At 46.0% G+C, this 20353-nt stretch overlaps 1 protein-coding gene across 6 annotated transcripts in view; it reads left to right on the top strand.

Moving 5' to 3' along the window:
* LOC106581027 (BCAS3 microtubule associated cell migration factor) overlaps positions 1-20353 on the top strand; it is a 338435-nt gene that overhangs the window by 195577 nt on the left and 122505 nt on the right. The window contains exon 25 of one of the 6 annotated variants that reach the window (XM_045703735.1): positions 5794-6681. The exons of the other annotated variants lie outside the window; for them this stretch is intronic. Coding sequence (XP_045559691.1) covers positions 5794-5804 — 11 coding nt within the window. The 3' untranslated portion in view covers positions 5805-6681. Of the gene's footprint in view, positions 1-5793; positions 6682-20353 lie in introns of those variants that run through there. 6 annotated transcript variants of the gene reach the window in all.

The raw sequence follows: 20353 nt of genomic DNA, 5'->3' as shown, positions 1-20353 counted from the left end.
CCCCCTATGCCCTTAGGGCCCTGGTCAGAAATAATGCACTATGTAGGGAATTGGTGCCATTTGAGACGCAGATAAACACTGACTCTGTTTAAGTCACTGAATGTTATTCAAGGCTCTTAGTATGTTATCTGTTAATGGTATTCTAGTGTTCACCAGACCTGGAGCAGTAACGGCCACTGGGCCAGCCTGACGTTCTGGAGGGGACATGAGCATATTGACACTAATGGTTCTTACAGCTCCCTCCTCTATCCTCCATAAACATGAGCCTAGTGAGCGTCGGTAATGTAGTGTCCATCGCACCACTGTACTGTGCTAATATAGTCTCTATCGCATTCCTCTCACTTGTGGTCCGTAGTCTCTACCCGCTCCGCTCCCGCTCATGATTCTATTAGAGAGCAGCAGGTTCTGTCCTTCTATCTGGAGCACGGTGAATGAGGAATGGTGGTCAGGCTGTGTGTTGTTGTTGTCTGTGTACCTGTTATGAAAATAAATGCCCCCGCTCTTTAAGAAATCTGTTTCCACAAACTAGCAGAACATTTTCTGCAGCAATCAGCTTTTGCATTCTGAAAAGATGGTTGAGAAGCCATCATACTTTTGTTTTTAGACACAGACAGAGACACAGACAGAGACACAGACAGAGACACAGACAGAGACACAGACAGAGACACAGACAGAGACACAGACAGAGACACAGACAGACAGACGCAGACAGACAGACGCAGACAGACAGACACACAGACAAACGCAGACTGACAGAGACACAGATCGACAGAGAGAGGACAGACAGAGAGACACTGACAAAGACAGACAGACAGACAGACAGACACACATACAGACAGGGATATAGACAGACAGAGAGACAGAGACAGAGAGACAGAGACAGAGAGACAGAGACTGACAGACAGAGACTGACAGACAGAGACTGACAGACAGAGACTGACAGACAGAGACTGACAGACAGAGACTGACAGACAGAGACTGACAGACAGAGACTGACAGACTGACAGACGCAGACAAAGAGAGACGCAGATCGACAAAGAGAGACGCAGATCGACAAAGGGAGACGCAGATCGACAGAGAGAGAACAGACAGAGACTGACAGACTGACAGACTGACAGACTGACAGACTGACAGACTGACAGACAGACAGACAGACAGACAGACAGACAGACAGACAGACAGACAGACAGACAGACAGACAGACAGACAGACAGACAGACAGACAGACAGACAGACAGACAGACAGACAGACAGACAGACAGACAGACAGACAGACAGACTGACAGACAGACATATTTAGCATTTTTATTGTGGGGTGGATGGGTGATGCTGTTTGTCACCTCCTTAAACACAAGTGGTGTGATGGTCCTGGTCAAGGGATTGGTTGTGGTTGTTTTGTTGAAGTACAGCTGCCTGGTTTCTCTCTCTGTTTGTCTGTGTAGAACGGAGCGGACTGACCAGGTGTCTGGTCTTCATGTCACTAGAAACGCTGCAGTCTCTATGGAGGCCAAATATTATACTATACTTAGTATACTTTGTTGTGCTTCTACAATTCTCCATCACTTTCATACTGATTTGAAGCATTTCTCCTTGCCTAGTCCAATGTTTTTGGGGCCAAAAATGTACTTAGTATCGCTACAGGACTGGGCCCCACACATAACTAACACGCACCACACACTTTTAGTTTAGTTTCCTGCGGTTACCCAAGCTCAACTTTCCCTTTTCCTGTGACATGCCGGTGCATGTTAAACACGGGTTCTTTATAATCTGGGCTTTCTCTCTTACACACACACGTCGTCTTCCTCTCTTAATTGTCAATGCACATTACTGCCGACCCTCTTCCTGTGTATCCCCCCTTTCTTCCTCTCTTCCTCAGTGTTATCGGAATGGCGCTCAACCCAGACACAGACACACTGGACTGCTGTGTGACTGCCAGCTGGTAGTGTGAGAAGGACAGAGAGAGCAGAAGCAACGTTGAACTTTAAGCTAACAAAAGCAAAGCACTCGGTGAAGCACTGGTCTTTGCATAGCTGATGATGTGAGGGAGATTTAGCAGGGTTGTGATCAATTCCATTTCAATTCCAGTCAATTCAGAAAGTAAACCAAATTCCATTTCTAATTCCACTTTTCAAATATTCCTAATTGAAAAGAATTGAAGAGAATTGGAATTGGAATTTCAATGTATGTCCTGAATTGACTGGGATTTAAACGGAACTGATCCCAACTCTGACTTAGTGTTGATGTGTGTCGGTGTGTGACCATTCATGTGTTTAAAGATCAGCTAGACATGCCATACCCACCACTTCTCTTTCTCACACTCAGGCGGTGCATGTGGGGGGTATGTGGGGGGTATGTGGGGGGCATGTGGGGGCTGCGTTGGCTTGCCAGACTCATCTGAGGAGGGGAGAGATGGGAGCAGAGCAGTAGTTCACGTAGGGGTCAGAGCTGCTGCTCCCTCATTTCATTTTAATTGAGTTAAGATGGGCAAATAAGAGCTCTGCTGCACACTGCACTCATTATCCATACAGGCCTGTACACACACACACACACACACACAGACACACAGACACACAGACAGACAGACAGACGCCACGTACGCAGACAGACAGACAGACAGACGTCCGCAGACAGACAGACAGACAGACAGACAGACAGACGGCACGTACAGACAGACAGACAGACAGACAGACAGACAGACAGACAGACAGACAGACAGACGGCACGTACAGACAGACGGCACGTACAGACAGACAGACAGACAGACGGCACGTACAGACAGACAGACGGCACGTACAGACAGACAGACGGCACGTACAGACAGACAGACGGCACGTACAGACAGACAGACGGCACGTACAGACAGACAGACGGCACGTACAGACAGACAGACGGCACGTACAGACAGACAGACGGCACGTACAGACAGACAGACAGACAGACGGCACGTACAGACAGACAGACAGACGGCACGTACAGACAGACAGACAGACGGCACGTACAGACAGACGGCACGTACAGACAGACAGACAGACAGACAGACAGACGGCACGTACAGACAGACAGACAGACAGACAGACAGACAGACGGCACGTACAGACAGACAGACAGACGGCACGTACAGACAGACAGACAGACGGCACGTACAGACAGACAGACAGACGGCACGTACAGACAGACAGACAGACGGCACGTACAGACAGACAGACAGACGGCACGTACAGACAGACAGACAGACAGACGGCACGTACAGACAGACAGACAGACAGACGGCACGTACAGACAGACAGACAGACAGACGGCACGTACAGACAGACAGACAGACAGACGGCACGTACAGACAGACAGACAGACGGCACAGACAGACGGCACAGACAGACAGACGGCATGTACAGACAGACAGACAGACGGCACGTACAGACAGACAGACAGACGGCACGTACAGACAGACGGCACGCGTACAGACAGACGGCACAGACAGACAGACGGCACAGACAGACAGACGGCACAGACAGACAGACGGCACAGACAGACAGACGGCACAGACAGACAGACGGCACAGACAGACAGACGGCACAGACAGACAGACGGCACAGACAGACAGACGGCACAGACAGACAGACGGCACAGACAGACAGACAGACAGACAGACAGACAGACGGCACGTACAGACAGACAGACAGACGGCACAGACAGACAGACAGACGGCACAGACAGACAGACAGACGGCACAGACAGACAGACGGCACGTACAGACAGACAGACAGACGGCACAGACAGACAGACAGACAGACAGACAGACAGACAGACAGACGGCACGTACAGACAGACAGACAGACGGCACGTACAGACAGACAGACAGACGGCACGTACAGACAGACGGCACGTACAGACAGACGGCACGTACAGACAGACGGCACGTACAGACAGACGGCACAGACAGACAGACGGCACAGACAGACAGACGGCACAGACAGACAGACGGCACAGACAGACAGACGGCACAGACAGACAGACGGCACAGACAGACAGACGGCACAGACAGACAGACGGCACAGACAGACAGACGGCACAGACAGACAGACGAGACAGACAGACAGACAGACAGACAGACAGACGGCATGTACAGACAGACAGACAGACGGCACGTACAGACAGACAGACAGACGGCACGTACGCACACACACAGACAGACAGACAGACGGCACGTACGCACACACACAGACAGACAGACAGACAGACAGACGGCACATACGCACAGACAGACAGACAGACAGACAGACAGACAGACAGACAGACAGACAGACAGACAGACAGGCGGCACGTACGCACACACACAGACAGACAGACAGACAGACGGCACGTACGCACACACACAGACAGACGGCACGTACGCACACACACAGACGGCACGTACGCACACACACAGACAGAAGGCACGTACGCACACACACAGACAGAAGGCACGTACGCACACACAGACAGAAGGCACGTACGCACACACACAGACAGAAGGCACACGCGCACACACACAGACAAACACACACACACACAAACACGCACACACACACACACACAGGACCTGCTCACAATTAGACCACTGACAGACAGGCAGCACAGACCACTACTTGCAACACACACACACACTTTTGCGTTACTCAGCGACACAACCAGTCACACATGAGTGTGTATCCACTCCACTCCAACACATAAACACATGAGTGTGTATCCACTCCACTCCAACACATAAACACATGAGTGTGTATCCACTCCACTCCAACACATAAACACATGAGTGTGTATCCACTCCACTCCAACACATAAACACATGAGTGTGTATCCACTCCACTCCAACACATAAACACATGAGTGTGTATCCACTCCACTCCAACACATAAACATAAACACAAACACATGAATACTGTACTAAAGGTTTTCCCAATTTGCATTTGAGTTTCGAGTCGTCACTGCTATGACATTATATATTTAAGCAATAACGCCAGAGGGGGTGTGGTATATGGCCAATATACCACGGCCAAGGGCTTTTCTTAAGCACGAAGCAATGCGGAGTACCTGGATTCAGCCCTTAGCTGTGGTATATTGACCATATGCTACAAACCTCTGAGGTGCCTTATTGCTATTATAAACTGGTTACCAACGTAATTAGAGCAGTAAAAATAAATGTTTTGGCATACCCGTGGTATACCATGCAGCATTCAGGGCTCTAACCACGTTGGTTTGTGCATAAGAACAACCTTTAGCCGTGGTATATTGGCCATATACCACACCCCCTCGGGTCTTATTGCTTAAGTACAACAGTTACCCTGATGCCAGTCAGAGCCTGTGTATTTTTTACATCCTAAAACGGTGTATTTGTGCGTCCTTTGTGTGTGTAGTTTGAGTCTATGGTACAGTGTCTATTATTCCTGGTTCTGAGCTGAGCTGGTACAGGTTGCTGTCCTGTCTCCTCGGTGCCTTGCCTCTCTTATTCAGAAGGCATCATCGTCAGCCGAATGGGTCATTTAGAAGAACTGAAAGAAATCACTTTTCTTTTTCACTTGGCTTGGAAACAGTGAAAGGTGTGCCTGGCCTTGGATACACTAAAGAGGCGTGTCCAGACTCTATCTACTAGGCTTCTGATAGGCTGCATGTACCCGTCACTCAGTTTGACACCGCCCCCGCCAAAACAATAGCTCAGTAAAATGATGGAATGGATTTGCATGCTGCTTAAAAAAAACAACAAAGGAGAAGAAATTTAAAACACAATTGTTTTTGTTTGTGTTTTGTTTTCTGCAGGTATATCCTAAAGGAGGCCCGCTCTGCCCGTATTTATATTTATTTGTCATTTTGATTTATTTTGCTCTCCTTTTATATTCTAAAGCATGCATTTCCATTCCACCATCTCCTCCCTCCACTTCCTTTATTGATTTGCCATCACTGTGAGAGAGTGAAGAGGAATGGCGATAGGAGAGATGGAGGAGAGGACCACGGGCCAGCGCTGGGTGGTTCCATAGAGTACAGAGGACGTCTGTCTGTCTGTCTGTCTGTCTGTCTGTCTGTCTGTCTGTCTGTCTGTCTGTCTGTCTGTCTGTCTGTCTGTCTGTCTGTCTGTCTGTCTGTCTGTCTGTCTGTCTGTCTGTCTGTCTGTCTGCCATAAGGGTAGGACCACTAGAAGAGACCCTGCGAACCCCACTGTAAAAAAGCACACTGGTTGCAGCAGTCCAAAGTTGTGTTCAGGAGCCTATAGACACAGTCGACTCCATGTCAGCTGAGATTGACCCCAAAATGGCCGACAGGTCAGTGCAGTGTCAGTGTACTACCAGCCTGCAGCTGTATACTGAGAGAAACTGTGAGAGTGAAAGTGGCCCCGGCTGCCTCTCTCATTGTGTTCTGGATGTGTTGTATTGCTAGATATGGGTAGGCACAGTGAACACTGAACAGCGTTTGCCTTTAGGGGCTGGGAACAAGGCACATAATATAGTATGGCTTATGAGCAGAACATGTGTTTTTCTTTTCTTTTTGACAAAGGCGGTTAGTAGTGCACATGAAGGTCAGGGCTATGTGGAGATGACCTATGTATGAGAGTAGCACTCTCCTCCCTCTGTCAAAATATACCCCCCTTCTCTCTCCAACACTACACTGAGTGTACAAAACATTAGGAACACCTTCATAATATTGAGTTGCACCCCCTTTTGCCCTCAGAACAGCCTCAATTTATCAGGGCATGGACTGTGCAAGGTGTCGAAAGCATTCCACAGGGCCCATGTTCACGCCAATGCTTCCCACAGTTGTGCAAAGTTGGCTGGATGTCCTTTGGGTGGTAGTAGACAATTCTTGATACACACGGAAAACAGTTGTGTGTGGAAAAACCCAGCAACGTTGCAGTTCTTAACCCACTCAAACCGGTGCGTCTGGCACCTACTACCATAAAGGCACTTCAATCTTTTGCCTTGCCCATTCACCCTCTGAATGGCACACATACACAATCCATGTCTCAATTGTCTCGAGGCTTAAAAATCCCCTTCATCTACACTGATTTGATTTGGATTTAACAAGTGACATCAATAAGGGATCATAGCTTTCACCTGGATTCACCTGGTCAGTCTATGTCATGGAAAGAGCAGGTGTTCCTAATGTTCTGTACTGTCAGTGTACAGCCAGATGTATACCTCCATCACTCCTGTCCTGTTGTTAATGTGTTAATGGTAGAGAGATATGCTATCTAAGTCCCTCTCACACCCAGACCAGGAGTGCTTTGTTTTGACTGTCGCCGACAACGTTCAAATCTATTTGGGATATTCTTCCATAGCCGTGATATTTGTAACGTCTGTTTCCATGCTGTCCTGTGCTGTATGCACGTTAATGTTAAAATTGCTGTACAGTAACATTGTTGCATTGTTTACATTACGTGATGACATTATAACACTATATGGACATTGATGGACTGTATAATATATGGACATGGTCAGTGTTGATCTAATGTTGAGTGTCTGTAGAGACATTAAAGTCTAAGCATAAGGAGAAGTCTGTGTTTGTCACTTTTGTGGCCCACACCTATAGATGAATGCGTGTGTGTGCGTGTGCATGCAGTCAGTGGTGGAAAAAGTAGTCAATTGTCATACTTGAGTAAAATTTAACATACCTTAATTGAAAATGACTCAAGTAAAAGTATAATTCACCCAGTAAAATGCTACTTGAGTATAAGTCTAAAACTATTTGGTTTTAAATATACTTAAGTATAAAAAATACCCGTAATTGTTAAAATATACTTAAGTATCAAAAGTAAAAGTATAAATCATTTCTAATTTCTTATATTAAGCAAATTTATGGATAGTCAGGGGCGCACTCCAACACTCAGACATAATTTACAAACTAAGCTTGTGTGTTGAGTGAGTCCTCCAGATCAGAGGCAGTATAGGGATGACCCAGGATGTTCCCTTGATAAGTGTGTGAATTGGGGCCTCCCGGGTGGCGCAGTGGTCTAAGGCATAGCAGTGCTAGCTGTGCCACCAGAGACTCTGGGTTCGAGTCCAGGCTCTGTCGCAGCCGGCCGCGACCGGGAGGTCCATGGGGTGACGCACAATTGGTCCAGCGTCGTCCGGGTTAGGGAGGGTTTGGCCGGCAGGGATGTCCTTGTCTCATCCCGCACTAGTGACTCTTGTAGCGGGCCGAGCGCAGTGCACACTGACCAGGTCGCCAGGTGTTTCTTCCGACACATTGGTGCGGCTGGCTTCCGGAAAAAGGGCAACAAAAAAAAGGGTGTGAATTGGACAATTTTCCTTTCCTGCTAAGCATTCAAAATGCAATGAGTACTTTTGGGTGTCAGGGAAGATGTATGGAGTAAAAAGTACATTATTTTCTTCAGGATTGTAGTGAAGTAAAAGTAGAAGTTGTCAAATATGAATAGTAAAGTACAGTTACCCACAAAAAACGACTTAAGTAGTACTTTCAAGTATTTTTACTTAAGTACTTTATACCACTGCATGCAGGGTGCGTGTATTGTGGACGAGAGGAAGACATCCTTGCATGATGTAGCCCCCTGGCTCTCTCTCTGTGTGTGTGTGTGTGTGTGTGTGTGTGTGTGTGTGTGTGTGTGTGTGTGTGTGTGTGTGTGTGTGTGTGTGTGTGTGACCATGTGTGTATAATGAACACAACAAGGAGAGCCAGGAGCAGAGTGTGTGATGTGTGTGTTGAATTATTTATACTGAGGGAGGAAGGGGAGGTGGCAGGGCTTTGTTTAAACTATAATTATCTCTGTACTCACAGGTCCTATCCTACGGTTAGTACTGTACACCCTGTTGTAGGCTCTTACCGCTACACAGCCAGCCTATGTAGACATTGTAGTCCATCGGTGTGTAGGCTACACATTGGACTTTTATGTACATCTCTGTTGTGTATGATTATAGATAGACACACCGTCTGTATCTCCACACTACTACCCTTTACTGCATTCTACTAATAAACTATTGCCCTAACAAATGAATAAAGCTGTTTCGTGTTTGGGTAAAAACCAAATGGCTACGCCTGAGGAAGTGAACACAGCTAAGTCTGAGTGTGAACCGTGCCTCCTGATCTGGATACTGAATGTCTCCAACCACCAACCCAAACGAGCAGCATGTGATTCTGTTGTGCCCAGTGAGTCCCTAGTCCATAGGTCGTCCTCTCTGTCTGTCTCTCCATCTGTCCACACACAGACCACGTCCCGCGCACACTTCCACTCCACATAGCCCCGTCTCTCGCTCTATACTGTAGACACGTAACACACACGTTATACACACTGTACCCCTCACACTCCACTCACCCTCACACCTGCCCTGGGGGTATCTGCCAATACCATAACATCCCGAACATTGATCCTTGAATGCAACTCATTGATCTTCAAAGTGTTTTTTGCAACACCTCTGAATGTTTGATCCTCCTGAACACACTCCAGGTCAACAACTGGCAACCGCAGTAGTAGTTTCATCTCCTCCACAGTGTCTGACTAGAAGTCTCTCTCCTGTTCACTGTTAGTTCTACTGTATGTTCTCTTTGGCTCTCCAGCCGGCCCAATTTCAGCCATTTATCCTATACTTTGTAATCAGCACCACAATTATAACGCAGAAATACGCAGTGATTGCCATTCCATGTGTATTTTGGAAGGTTCCGGTAAGCCAAAAACAATAGCAGTCCAAACAGAACGACCGTTGGGTGGACTTAAAGTATCCGTGGCCGCCCGCAAGGAGGTTGTAGCTGCTTTGAAGAGTCTGGTCCCAAATTACAGCCCTGCCATAATGAAGTATTACTGTGTAATTACCAGGCAGAGCAGGGAAACGAGCTGTGTTTCTCTCTCTGTCGGACACAGGGGTGAAACGGGAGGCAACGGGAGGTTGGGAGAGGGAAAGTGTCGACAGCACAAAGCACCAAGAGGGTGCATGTGTATGTAGCTATGCTTCGTACCGTTCTCTATGGATATACACCTTGCATGTGCCTACTACAATCTGGTGGTAAAGAAGGTGTGTGTATGAGTGTCCACCAGCCAGCTGTGAAAAAGTCTGTGCACACTCACACACTGTGAAAGAACAGGCCTGTTTGGCTGTGGGCTGCGTCGCCCTCACCTGAGGAGTCTCTGGCCTTGTGAATAATCCAACAGTCAGGCCTTCATACATAATGCAGCAGCACAAACATGCTGCCCCCCTCCATCCCTCCCTGCACTGGCACCACCACCCACCTCCACGCTAACCATGCCTGATCCATTTTTCATCAACACCCGGTGCCTGGCCAGCCCCTTTACACAGGTATTTCAGGTCATCTAAAAGTTTCACTAAGAAGGTAGTCAAGGTGTGTCTTACTCCTCCTGTCTCTCTTTGTTGTTATGTTTGGCTAGCTACCATGCTAACAGCCCTTAAAGCTATTTTACCAGGTAAGTTGACTGAGAACACATTCTCATTTACAGCAACAACCTGGGGAATAGTTTCAGGGGATGAATGAGCCAATTGTAACCTGGGGATGATTAGGTGGCCGTGATGGTATGAGGGCCAGATTGGGAATTTAGCCAGGACACCAGGGTTAACACCCCTACTCTTACGATAAGTGCAATGGGATCTTTAATGACCTCAGAGAGTCAGGACATCCGTTTAACGTCCCATCCGAAAGAAGGCACCCTACACAGGGCAATGTCCCCAATCACAGCCCTGGGGCATTGGGAGATTTTTAGACCAGAGGAAAGAGTGCCTTCTACTGGCCCTCCAACACCACTTCCAGCAGCATCTGGTCTCCCATCCAGAAACTGACCAGGACCAACCCTGCTTAGCTTCAGAAGCAAGCCAGCAGTGGGATGCAGGGTGGTATGCTGCTGGCATATTGATGGTCAGTGGTTCCCAAACTTTTTATAGTCCCGTACCCCTTCAAACATTCAACCTCCAGCTGCATACCCCATCTAGCACCGGGGTCAGCACACTCTCAAATGTTGTTTTTTGCCATCATTGTAAGCCTGCCACACACACACTATATGAAACATTTATTAAACATAAGAATGAGTGTGAGTTTTTGTCACAAGCCGGCTCGTGGGAAGTGACAAAGAGTTCTTATAGGCCCAGGGCACAAATAATAATATAATAATAATCAATAATTTTGCTCTTTATTTAGCCATGTTACATAAAGAAAAACTTTATTTGTTCATCTGAAAATGTGAATAACTCACCAAATATTAATGAGAAGGGTGTGCTTGAAAGGATGCACATAACTCTGCAGTGTTGTGTTGTATTGGAGAGAGTCTCAGTCTTAAATAATTTTCCACACACAGTCTGTGCCTTTACTTAGTTTTCATGCTAGTGAGGGCCGAGAATCCACTCTCGCATAGGTAGGTGGTTGCAAAGGGCATCATTGTCTTAACAGCGCGATTTGCCAAGGCAGGATACTCTTGAGCTCAGCCCAGTCAAGAAATATGTCAGTGGCTTCTGATTTAAATTCAATTTTCACAGAACAGCTTGTTGCAATTTCGATGAGGCTGTCTTGTTCAGATATCGGTAAGTGAGACTGGAGGCAGGGCATGAAAGGGATAACGAATCCAGTTGTTTGTGTCATCTGTTTTGGGAAAGTACCTGCGTAGTTGCGCACCCAACTCACTCAGGTGCTTCGCTATATAACATTTGACATTGTCCGTAAGCTTGAGTTCATTTGCACACAAAAAATCATACAATGATGGAAAGACCTGTGTGTTGTCCTTGTTAATGCAGACAGAGAAGAGCTCCAACTTCTTAATCAGCCTCAATTTTGGCCCGCACATTGAATATAGTTGCGGAGAGTCCCTGTAATCCTAGATTCGGATCATTCAGGCGAGGAAAAAACATCACCCAGATAGGGCAATCGTGTGAGAAACTCGTCATCATGCAAGCGGTCAGACAAGTGAAAATATGATCAGTAAAGAAAACTTTAAGCTCGTCTCTCAATTAAAAAAAAAAAAACGTGTCAATACTTTGCCCCTTGATAACCAGCGTACTTCTGTGTGTTGTGAAAGCCTTAAATGGTCGCTGCCCATATCATTGCATAGTGCAGAAAATACATGTGAGTTCAGGAGCCTTGCTTTAACCATTTTCACTGTAGTGTCCAAAACGTCTTTCAAGCTGTCAGGCATTCCCTTGGCAGCAAGAGCCTCTCGGTGGATGCTGCAGTGTACCCAAGTGGCGTTGGGATTAACTGCTTGCATGCATGTTACCACTCCACTAGGTCTACCTGTCATGGCATTTGCGCCATCAGTACAGATACAAACACATCTTGACCACTAAAGTCCATTTGATGTTACAAAGCTGTCCAGTACTTTAAAAATATACTCTCCGGTTGTCCTGGTTTCCGGTGGTTTGCAGAAGAGGATGTCTTCCTTAATTGACCCCCCATAAACATACCAGGAGCTGTGCCAGGCCCGCCATGTCATCCAGCTGTAACGCATAGAATTCACTGGCTTGGATGCGAAGCAGTAATTGTTTAAAAACATCTCCTGCCATGTCACTGATGCGTCGTGAAACTGTTGTTTGAAGAAGGAATTGTCTATATAGTTTTTTGGGCCTTTTCCCTCAGCATTGTCCCAGCCATATCCACGGTACAGGACTATAAAACGTTTGGGAACCACTGCACTAAAGTAATACTGCAAAAAATGAAATTAACTTTGTGTCCTGAATACAAAGTATTATGTTTGCGGCAAACACATCACTGAGTACCACTCTTCATATTTTCAAGCATGGTGGTGGCTGCATCATGTTATGGGTATTCTTGTCATCGGCAAGAACTAGGGAGTTATTTAGGATAAAAAGTAACGTAATAGAGCTACGCACAGGCCAAATCCTAGAGGAAAACCTGGTTCTGTCTGCTTTCCAACAGACACTGGGAGATAAATGTATCTTTCAGCAGGACAATAACCTAGAACATAAGGCCAAATATATACTGCAGTTGCTTACCAAGATGACATTGAATGTCCTGGGTGGCTTAGTTCATTTTTTCTTAAATCTGCTTGAAAATCTATGGCAAGACTTGAAAATGGCTGTCTCACAATGATCAACAACCAACTTGACAGAGCTTGAAGAATAATAAAAAAAGAATACTGAGCAAATATTGTACAGTACAGGTATGCAAAGCTATGAGAAACTTACCCAAAAAGACTCATAGCTGTAATCACTGCCAAAGGTGATTCAACATGTATTGGGGTTTGAATACTTATCTAATCAAGATATATTAGTGTTTTATTTTTCATATACAGTACCAGTCAAAACTTTGGACACACGTATTCATTCCAGGTTTATCTTTATTTTTACAAGTTTCTGCATTGTAGAATAATAGTGAAGACATCAAAACTTTGAAGTAACACGTATGAAATCATGTAGTAATCAAACAAGTGTTAAACAAATCAAAATATATTTGAGATTCTTCAAAGTAGCCACCCTTTGCCTTGATGACAGCTTTGCACACTTTTGGCATTCTCCCAACCAGCTTCATGAGGTAGTCACCTGGAATGCATTTCAATTGGTCTCATGAATCCAAATTTGAGATTTTTGGTTCCATCCGCCGTGTCTTTGTGAGATGAAGAGTAGGTGAGCAGATAATCTCCACATGTGTGGTTCCCACCGTGAAGCATGGAGGAGGAGGTGTGATGGGATGGTTTGCTGGTGACACTGTCAGTGATTTATTTAGAATTCGAGGCACACTTGACCAGCATGGCAACCACAGCATTCTGCAGCAATATGCCATCCCATCTGGTTTGCACTTAGTGGGACTATCATTTGTTTTTCAACAGGTAAATGACCCAACACACCTCCAGGCTGTGTAAGGGCTATTTGACCAAGAAGGAGAGTGATGGAGTGCTGCATCAGATGACCTGGCCTCCACAATCACCTGACCTCAACCCAATTGAGATGGTTTGGGATGAGTTGGACCGTAGAGTGAAGGAAAAGCAGCCAACAAGTGCTCAGCATATGTGGAAACTCCTTTAATACTGTTGGAAAAGCATTCCAGGTGAAGCTGGTTGAGAAAATGCAAAGGGTGGGTACTTTGAAGAATCTGAAACACTTTTTTTGTTACTACATGATTATGTATGTGTTATTTCATAGTTTTGATATCTTCACTATTATTATACAATGTAAAAAATAGTCAAAAATAAAGAAAATGAGTAGCTGTGCCCAAACCTTTGACTAGTATGGTGCATATAGGTAGGGCTAAAGTGGCTAGGCAACTGGATAGATAATAAAAAATGTAGCAGCAGCAGTATGTGATGAATCAAAAGAGTTGATGCATAGAGGGTCAATACAGATAGTTTGGGTAGCTATTTGGTTAACTATTTCGTAGTCTTATGGCTTGGGGGTAGAAGCTGTTCAGGGTCCTGTTGATTCCAGACTTGGTGCATTGGTATTGCTTGTCGTGCGGTAGCAGAGAGAACAGTCTGTCTCTTTGGTGGCTTCGGTGGCTGGAGTCTTTGACAGTTGTTAGGGCCTTCCACTGACACCGCCTGGTATAGAGATCCTGGATGGCAGGGAGCTCGGCACCAGTCATTTACTCAGACCTGTTGTGCTTGCTAGTGTATTAATAGCTCATAGTCTTTGACACAGAGCTGTTGGCTAGTGTGCTGACTGTCATAGCTGTTTTGCTAGCATGCTAACAGCGGTGGGGTCAGGACCCTCAGCGAGCCACGGGCCGGTGCCCTAAATGAGAACCATGCCCCATTCAGGGACGCGAGTCGGAGAGAGCAGGGTCAGCAGCTGGTGGAGGATATGGCAATCATTTATAAAAATATGCTTTCTCAAGCCCACGAAAACAAAAAGGGCTCAAACCCAACAGCTGGGAAGGGTTGGAAGTAGCCCCAAGGCTGGCAAGTCCCCCTCCAGATGGGGAGGTTAGGCCGGGGCTAGCCAGGCTGCTCCACTTAAACTTCCGATTCCCATTAAGGGAGCCGAAGATTGCAGGGGAAGGGGAGAGGAAGAAAAGCAAGGAGCATGACTGCTCTGTTTTTCACCCCGCTTAATCAAATAAAGCAGGAAGCTTCCGAGACAGAAGACTTGTGTTTATTGATATTTACGAATACACTCCTCCCCCTCCAACTTAACTTTTATTTATTTTCAAAATGTGTATTTTCTCTCTCAGATATTCTCTGGAATTTTAAGCCTTTTTTATGCTTGTCGTATATATGTCCACTGAAGAAGCTGAGAATGTCCTAATACGTCACTTTTAGTAATGTTTTTCTTCTCTGTAAGTGTTCCATTGTTTTAAATTGAGCCACAGGGAAATTTAGAAAGAGCCCCACATCCGCTGTACTGAGAGTGATTTGCAAACGCAGGTCAATTTGTTCTAATAAGGGTTTTTGTATTAAATGGCCACATGGAACATTCTTTAAATAAGAATTGATGACCCTCTTTCCCCTCACACTGATCAAACACACACACACACACACACACACACACACACACACACACACACACACACACACACACACACACACACACACACACACACACTACAGTGAATTCAGGGAGGTATTCAGACCCCTTTACTTTTTTCACATTTTGTTACGTTACAGCCTTATGCTAAAATGCATTAAATCATTTTCCCTCTTATCAATATACACACAATACCCCGTAATGAATGAGCAAAATGTTTTTTATTAAAAATAAAAACTGAAATATCACATTTACATAAATATTCAGACCCTGTACTAAGTACTTTGTTGAAGCACCTTTGGCAGCTATTACAACCTTGATACTTCTTGGGTATGACGCTACAAGCCCACCTGTATTTGGAGTTTCTTCCATTCTTCTGTGCAGATCCTCTTGAGCTCTGTCAGGTTGGATGGGGTGTGTCGCTGGACAGCTACTTTCACGTCTCTCAAGAGATGTTCGATCGGGCTCATGTCCGGGCTCTGGCTGGGCCACTCAAGGACATTCAGAGACTTGTCCCAAAGCCATTCCTGCGTTGTCTTGGCTGTGTGCTTAGGGTTGTTGTCCTGTTGGAAGGTGAACCTTCGCCCCAGTCTGAGGTCCTGAGCACTCTGGAGCAGGTTTTCATCAAGAATCTCTCTGTACTTTGCTCTGTTCATCTTTCCCTCGATCCTGACTATTCTCCAAGTCCCTGCCGCTGAAAAACATCCCTTCAGCATGATGCTTCCACCACCATGCTTCACCGTAGGGATGGTGACAGGTTTCCTCCAGACGTGATGCTTGGCATTCAGGCCAAAGAGTTCAATGTTGGTTTCATCAGACCAGAGTATCTATCTCATGGTCTGAGAGTCCTTTAGGTGCCTTTTGGCAAACTCCAAGCAGGCTGTTATATGCCTTTTACTGAGGAATGGCTCCCTTTTGGCCACTCTACCATAAAGGCCTGATTGGTTCTCCCATCTCCTTAGAGGAACTCTGGAACTCTGTCAGAGTGACCATCAGGTTTATTTTTGGGGGCGATATGTCAGCTTTAATATTGCAGATAGATTGTAGCTTCCATCAATGTAATTGTCTGCATCATTCCAATCCCCCATTATATACACTGCTCAAAAAAATAAAGGGAACACTTAAACAACACATCCTAGATCTGAATGAAATAAATAATCTTATGAAATACTTTTTTCTTTGCATAGTTGAATGTGCTGACAACAAAATCACACAAAAATAATCAATGGAAATCCAATTTATCAACCCATGGAGGTCTGGATTTGGAGTCACACTCAAAATTAAAGTGGAAAACCACACTACAGGCTGATCCAACTTTGATGTAATGTCCTTAAAACAAGTCAAAATGAGGCTCAGTAGTGTGTGTGGCCTCCACGTGCCTGTATGACCTCCCTACAACGCCTGGGCATGCTCCTGATGAAGTGGCGGAAGGTCTCCTGAGAGATCTCCTCCCAGACCTGGACTAAAGCATCCGCCAACTCCTGGACAGTCTGTGGTGCAACGTGGCGTTGGTGGATGGAGCGAGACATGATGTCCCAGATGTGCTCAATTGGATTCATGTCTGGGGAACGGGCGGGCCAGTCCATAGCATCAATGCCTTCCTCTTGCAGGAACTGCTGACACATTCCAGCCACATGAGGTCTAGCATTGTCTTGCATTAGGAGGAACCCAGGGCCAACCGCACCAGCATATGGTTTCACAAGGGGTCTGAGGATCTCATCTCGGTACCTAATGGCAGTCAGGCTACCTCTGGCGAGCACATGGAGGGCTGTGCGGCCCCCCAAAGAATGCCACCCCACACCATGACTGACCCACCGCCAAACCGGTCATGCTGGAGGATGTTGCAGGCAGCAGAACGTTCTCCACGGCGTCTCCAGACTCTGTCACGTCTGGACACTACGCTGACAGACACAGCAAACCTTCTTGCCACAGCTCGCATTGATGTGCCATCCTGGATGAGCTGCACTACCTGAGCCACTTGTGTGGGTTGTAGACTCCGTCTCATGCTACCACTAGAGTGAAAGCACCGCCAGCATTCAAAAGTGACCAAAACATCAGCCAGGAAGCATAGGAACTGAGAAGTGGTCTGTGGTCACCACCTGCTGAACCACTCCTTTATTGGGGGTGTCTTGCTTATTGCCTATAATTTCCACCTGTAAAACGAGTCCTATATCGACGTAACCTGAAAGGCCGCTCAGCAAGGAAGAAGCCACTGCTCCAAAACCGCCATAAAAAAGCCAGACTACGGTTTGCAACTGCACATGGGGACAAAGATTGTACTTTTTGGAGAAATGTCCTCTGGTCTGATGAAACAAAAATCAGAACTGTTTGGCCATAATGACCATCGTTATGTTTGGAGGAAAAAGGGGGATGCTTGCAAGCCGAAGAACACCATCCCAACCGTGAAGCACGGGGGTGGCAGCTGGTTTGAGAGAATGGCAAGATTGTGCAAAGCTGTCATCAAGGCAAAGGGTTGCTCTTTGAAGAATCTCAAATATAAAATATATTTTGATTTGTTGAACACTTTTTTTTGGTTACTACATGATTCCAAATGTGTTATTTCATAGTTTTGATGTCTTCGCTATATATATATGTATACAAGGTTGAAGTCGGAAGTTTATATACACTTAGGTTGGAGTCATTAAAACTCGTTTTTCAACCACTCCACAAACGTCTTGTTAACGAACTATAGTTTTGGCAAGTCAGTTAGGACATCTACTTTGCGCATTAACACAAGTAATTTTTCATCAAGCCATGAGGATGATCAATGGAAACAGGATGCACCTGAGCTCAATTTTGAGTCCCATAGCAAAGGGTCTGAATAGTTATGTAAATAAAGTATTTCTGGTTTTTATTTTTAATACATTTACAAACATTTCTCTAAAATCTTTTTTCACTTTGTCATTATGGGGTATTTATTTAATCAATTTTAGAATAAGGCTCTAATGTTACAAAATGTGGAAAGAGTCAAGGGGTCTGAATACTTTACGAATGCTGAATATACATATATACACACACACACATACATACAGGCCTGCTGTGCGTATTGTGTTACTAGAGAAGGTTAAATTGTTCGATTCTATGGTGAAAAAGCATTTCTAAAGTGTTTCCGGGGCTGTCCAGGATTGGTCTTCAAGTGAAAAAAACGGAGCTGTTTCGCACAGCACTGGTAACAGACTGGCAACCCTAATACAGATCTAATATGAGCCATTGCCAAGAGAGTACCTCCATCATATACAGAGCAGGCTGACATAGAAGGGGCGGGTTTCCCTTATCTTGCAACCCATTTCCAGAGTTGTCATTGCATCATTATAGAGAGAGGCTCCTTTAATGTTTACTACTAGTATGAAGTTGTCGTGTGTGTTGCCATGTTAAACCCTATGTATGTGAAAAGGGTTCATCCCACCACGAATCCCTATTGCAATAACGAACCATGTGGATGAGGTAGAAAGTGCATTGAGCCCTGAGCCAAACCCCCTTCACTTCCTATACAAGCCCTTGGCGTAGGGAGTACCACAATTTCCCAACTTTTATTGGAATATAAAAACCCTAGAATAAATATTCCTCAGACATCCTAATGTAAAAGTCATATGTATGGCCTTTTGAAAGTAAAGGAATTGGTATTTGTGGTCAATGGGAGGATGATATTATACCCACATTATATTGTTGAAAAATGTAATTGTGAGTTAGATTATAGGTTTGGATGCCAAAGCGGATGTACACTTTCAGATATTGACATCAATGTTTTTAAAGGTATATGAAAACATTCCTATTTGATATAGTTAGACCGTAGACGCCGTAGAGTTCACATCATGTCATGAAACACGAGCGCTGGTCTTAATTTGAACAAAGGACCACTTTCTTGATAAGCCGCACTGGGGTGGCATGTCTTGGTTTATCAATGATGTTATTGTGAGAAGTCATTGAGAAGTGACAGCTTCGTTTCCCCATCTCTCTTTTTCTCTCTTTCCCTGTCTCTCTCTCCTTGTCTCTCTGCCCCTCTCTCTCTGTCCCTCTCTCTCTGCCCCTGTCTGTCTGCCCCTCTCTGTCTGCCCCTCTCTGTCTGCCCCTCTCTGTCTGCCCCTCTATCTACCCCTCTCTATCTGCCTCTCTCTCTGTCTGTCTCTCTCTGTCTGTCTGTCTGTCTGTCTGTCTGTCTGTCTGTCTGTCTGTCTGTCTGTCTGTCTGTCTGTCGCTCTCTGTCGCTCTCTGTCGCTCTCTGTCGCTCTCTGTCGCTCTCTGTCGCTCTCTGTCTCTCTCGCTCGCTCTCTGTCTCTCTCTCGTCTCCTCTGTCTCCTCTGTCTCTCTCTCTGTCCTCTGTCTCTCTCTCTGTCCTCTGTCTCTCTCTCTGCCTGTATCTTGACTCAGTCTCACTATTTGTGTGAGCTCACTCTCTGACATCACCTCGGCCGGCAGCAGTCTGTGTGGGTGAGGGTGTGTGTCTTGTGACAGCAGCAGTAGACACAGTGAGGTAATCCAACCCTAGCACGGCGCCCCCCCCCCTCCAGCCCTCTGGGCTGGCTACTCACTGCTCCCAGGGTCAAAGTTCATGACCTCTAGGATCTGGTGAGGTCAGTGTCCCAGGGCTCTGCTTCTCTCCCGGAACACTCCTGCTGCCCACCCCTCCCAGACATTACTGGCCCATTAGGGGAGGAAATTGAAAACACGGACCCACCCCCTTACACACACACACACACACACACACACACAATGGAGGCAGCCGGCGGACGCCATTTGTAGGGTCTAATTGTAGTGTAATTAAGATATAGCTGAGGGGGTGAGAAGGGTTGAAGGGTGAGACTGTGACAGGAGGGGAGAGCATGATGTTGATGAGAGGTCAGTGAGAGGGTCATCTAGCGTCACTCCAAGCTTCCGACAGAACATTCCCCCAGGAGTGTGTTTGTTGCTGTCACTTGGGTTCAGAAAAGTAGCAGACCTTTGCCCTCTTCTGCGCTACA

Source organism: Salmo salar, chromosome ssa20, assembly GCF_905237065.1.
Source record: "Salmo salar chromosome ssa20, Ssal_v3.1, whole genome shotgun sequence".
Lineage (NCBI taxonomy): Eukaryota > Metazoa > Chordata > Actinopteri > Salmoniformes > Salmonidae > Salmo > Salmo salar.
The sequence above is the reverse complement of the archived record's forward strand: the minus strand, read 5'-3'. Positions and strand labels throughout refer to the sequence as shown.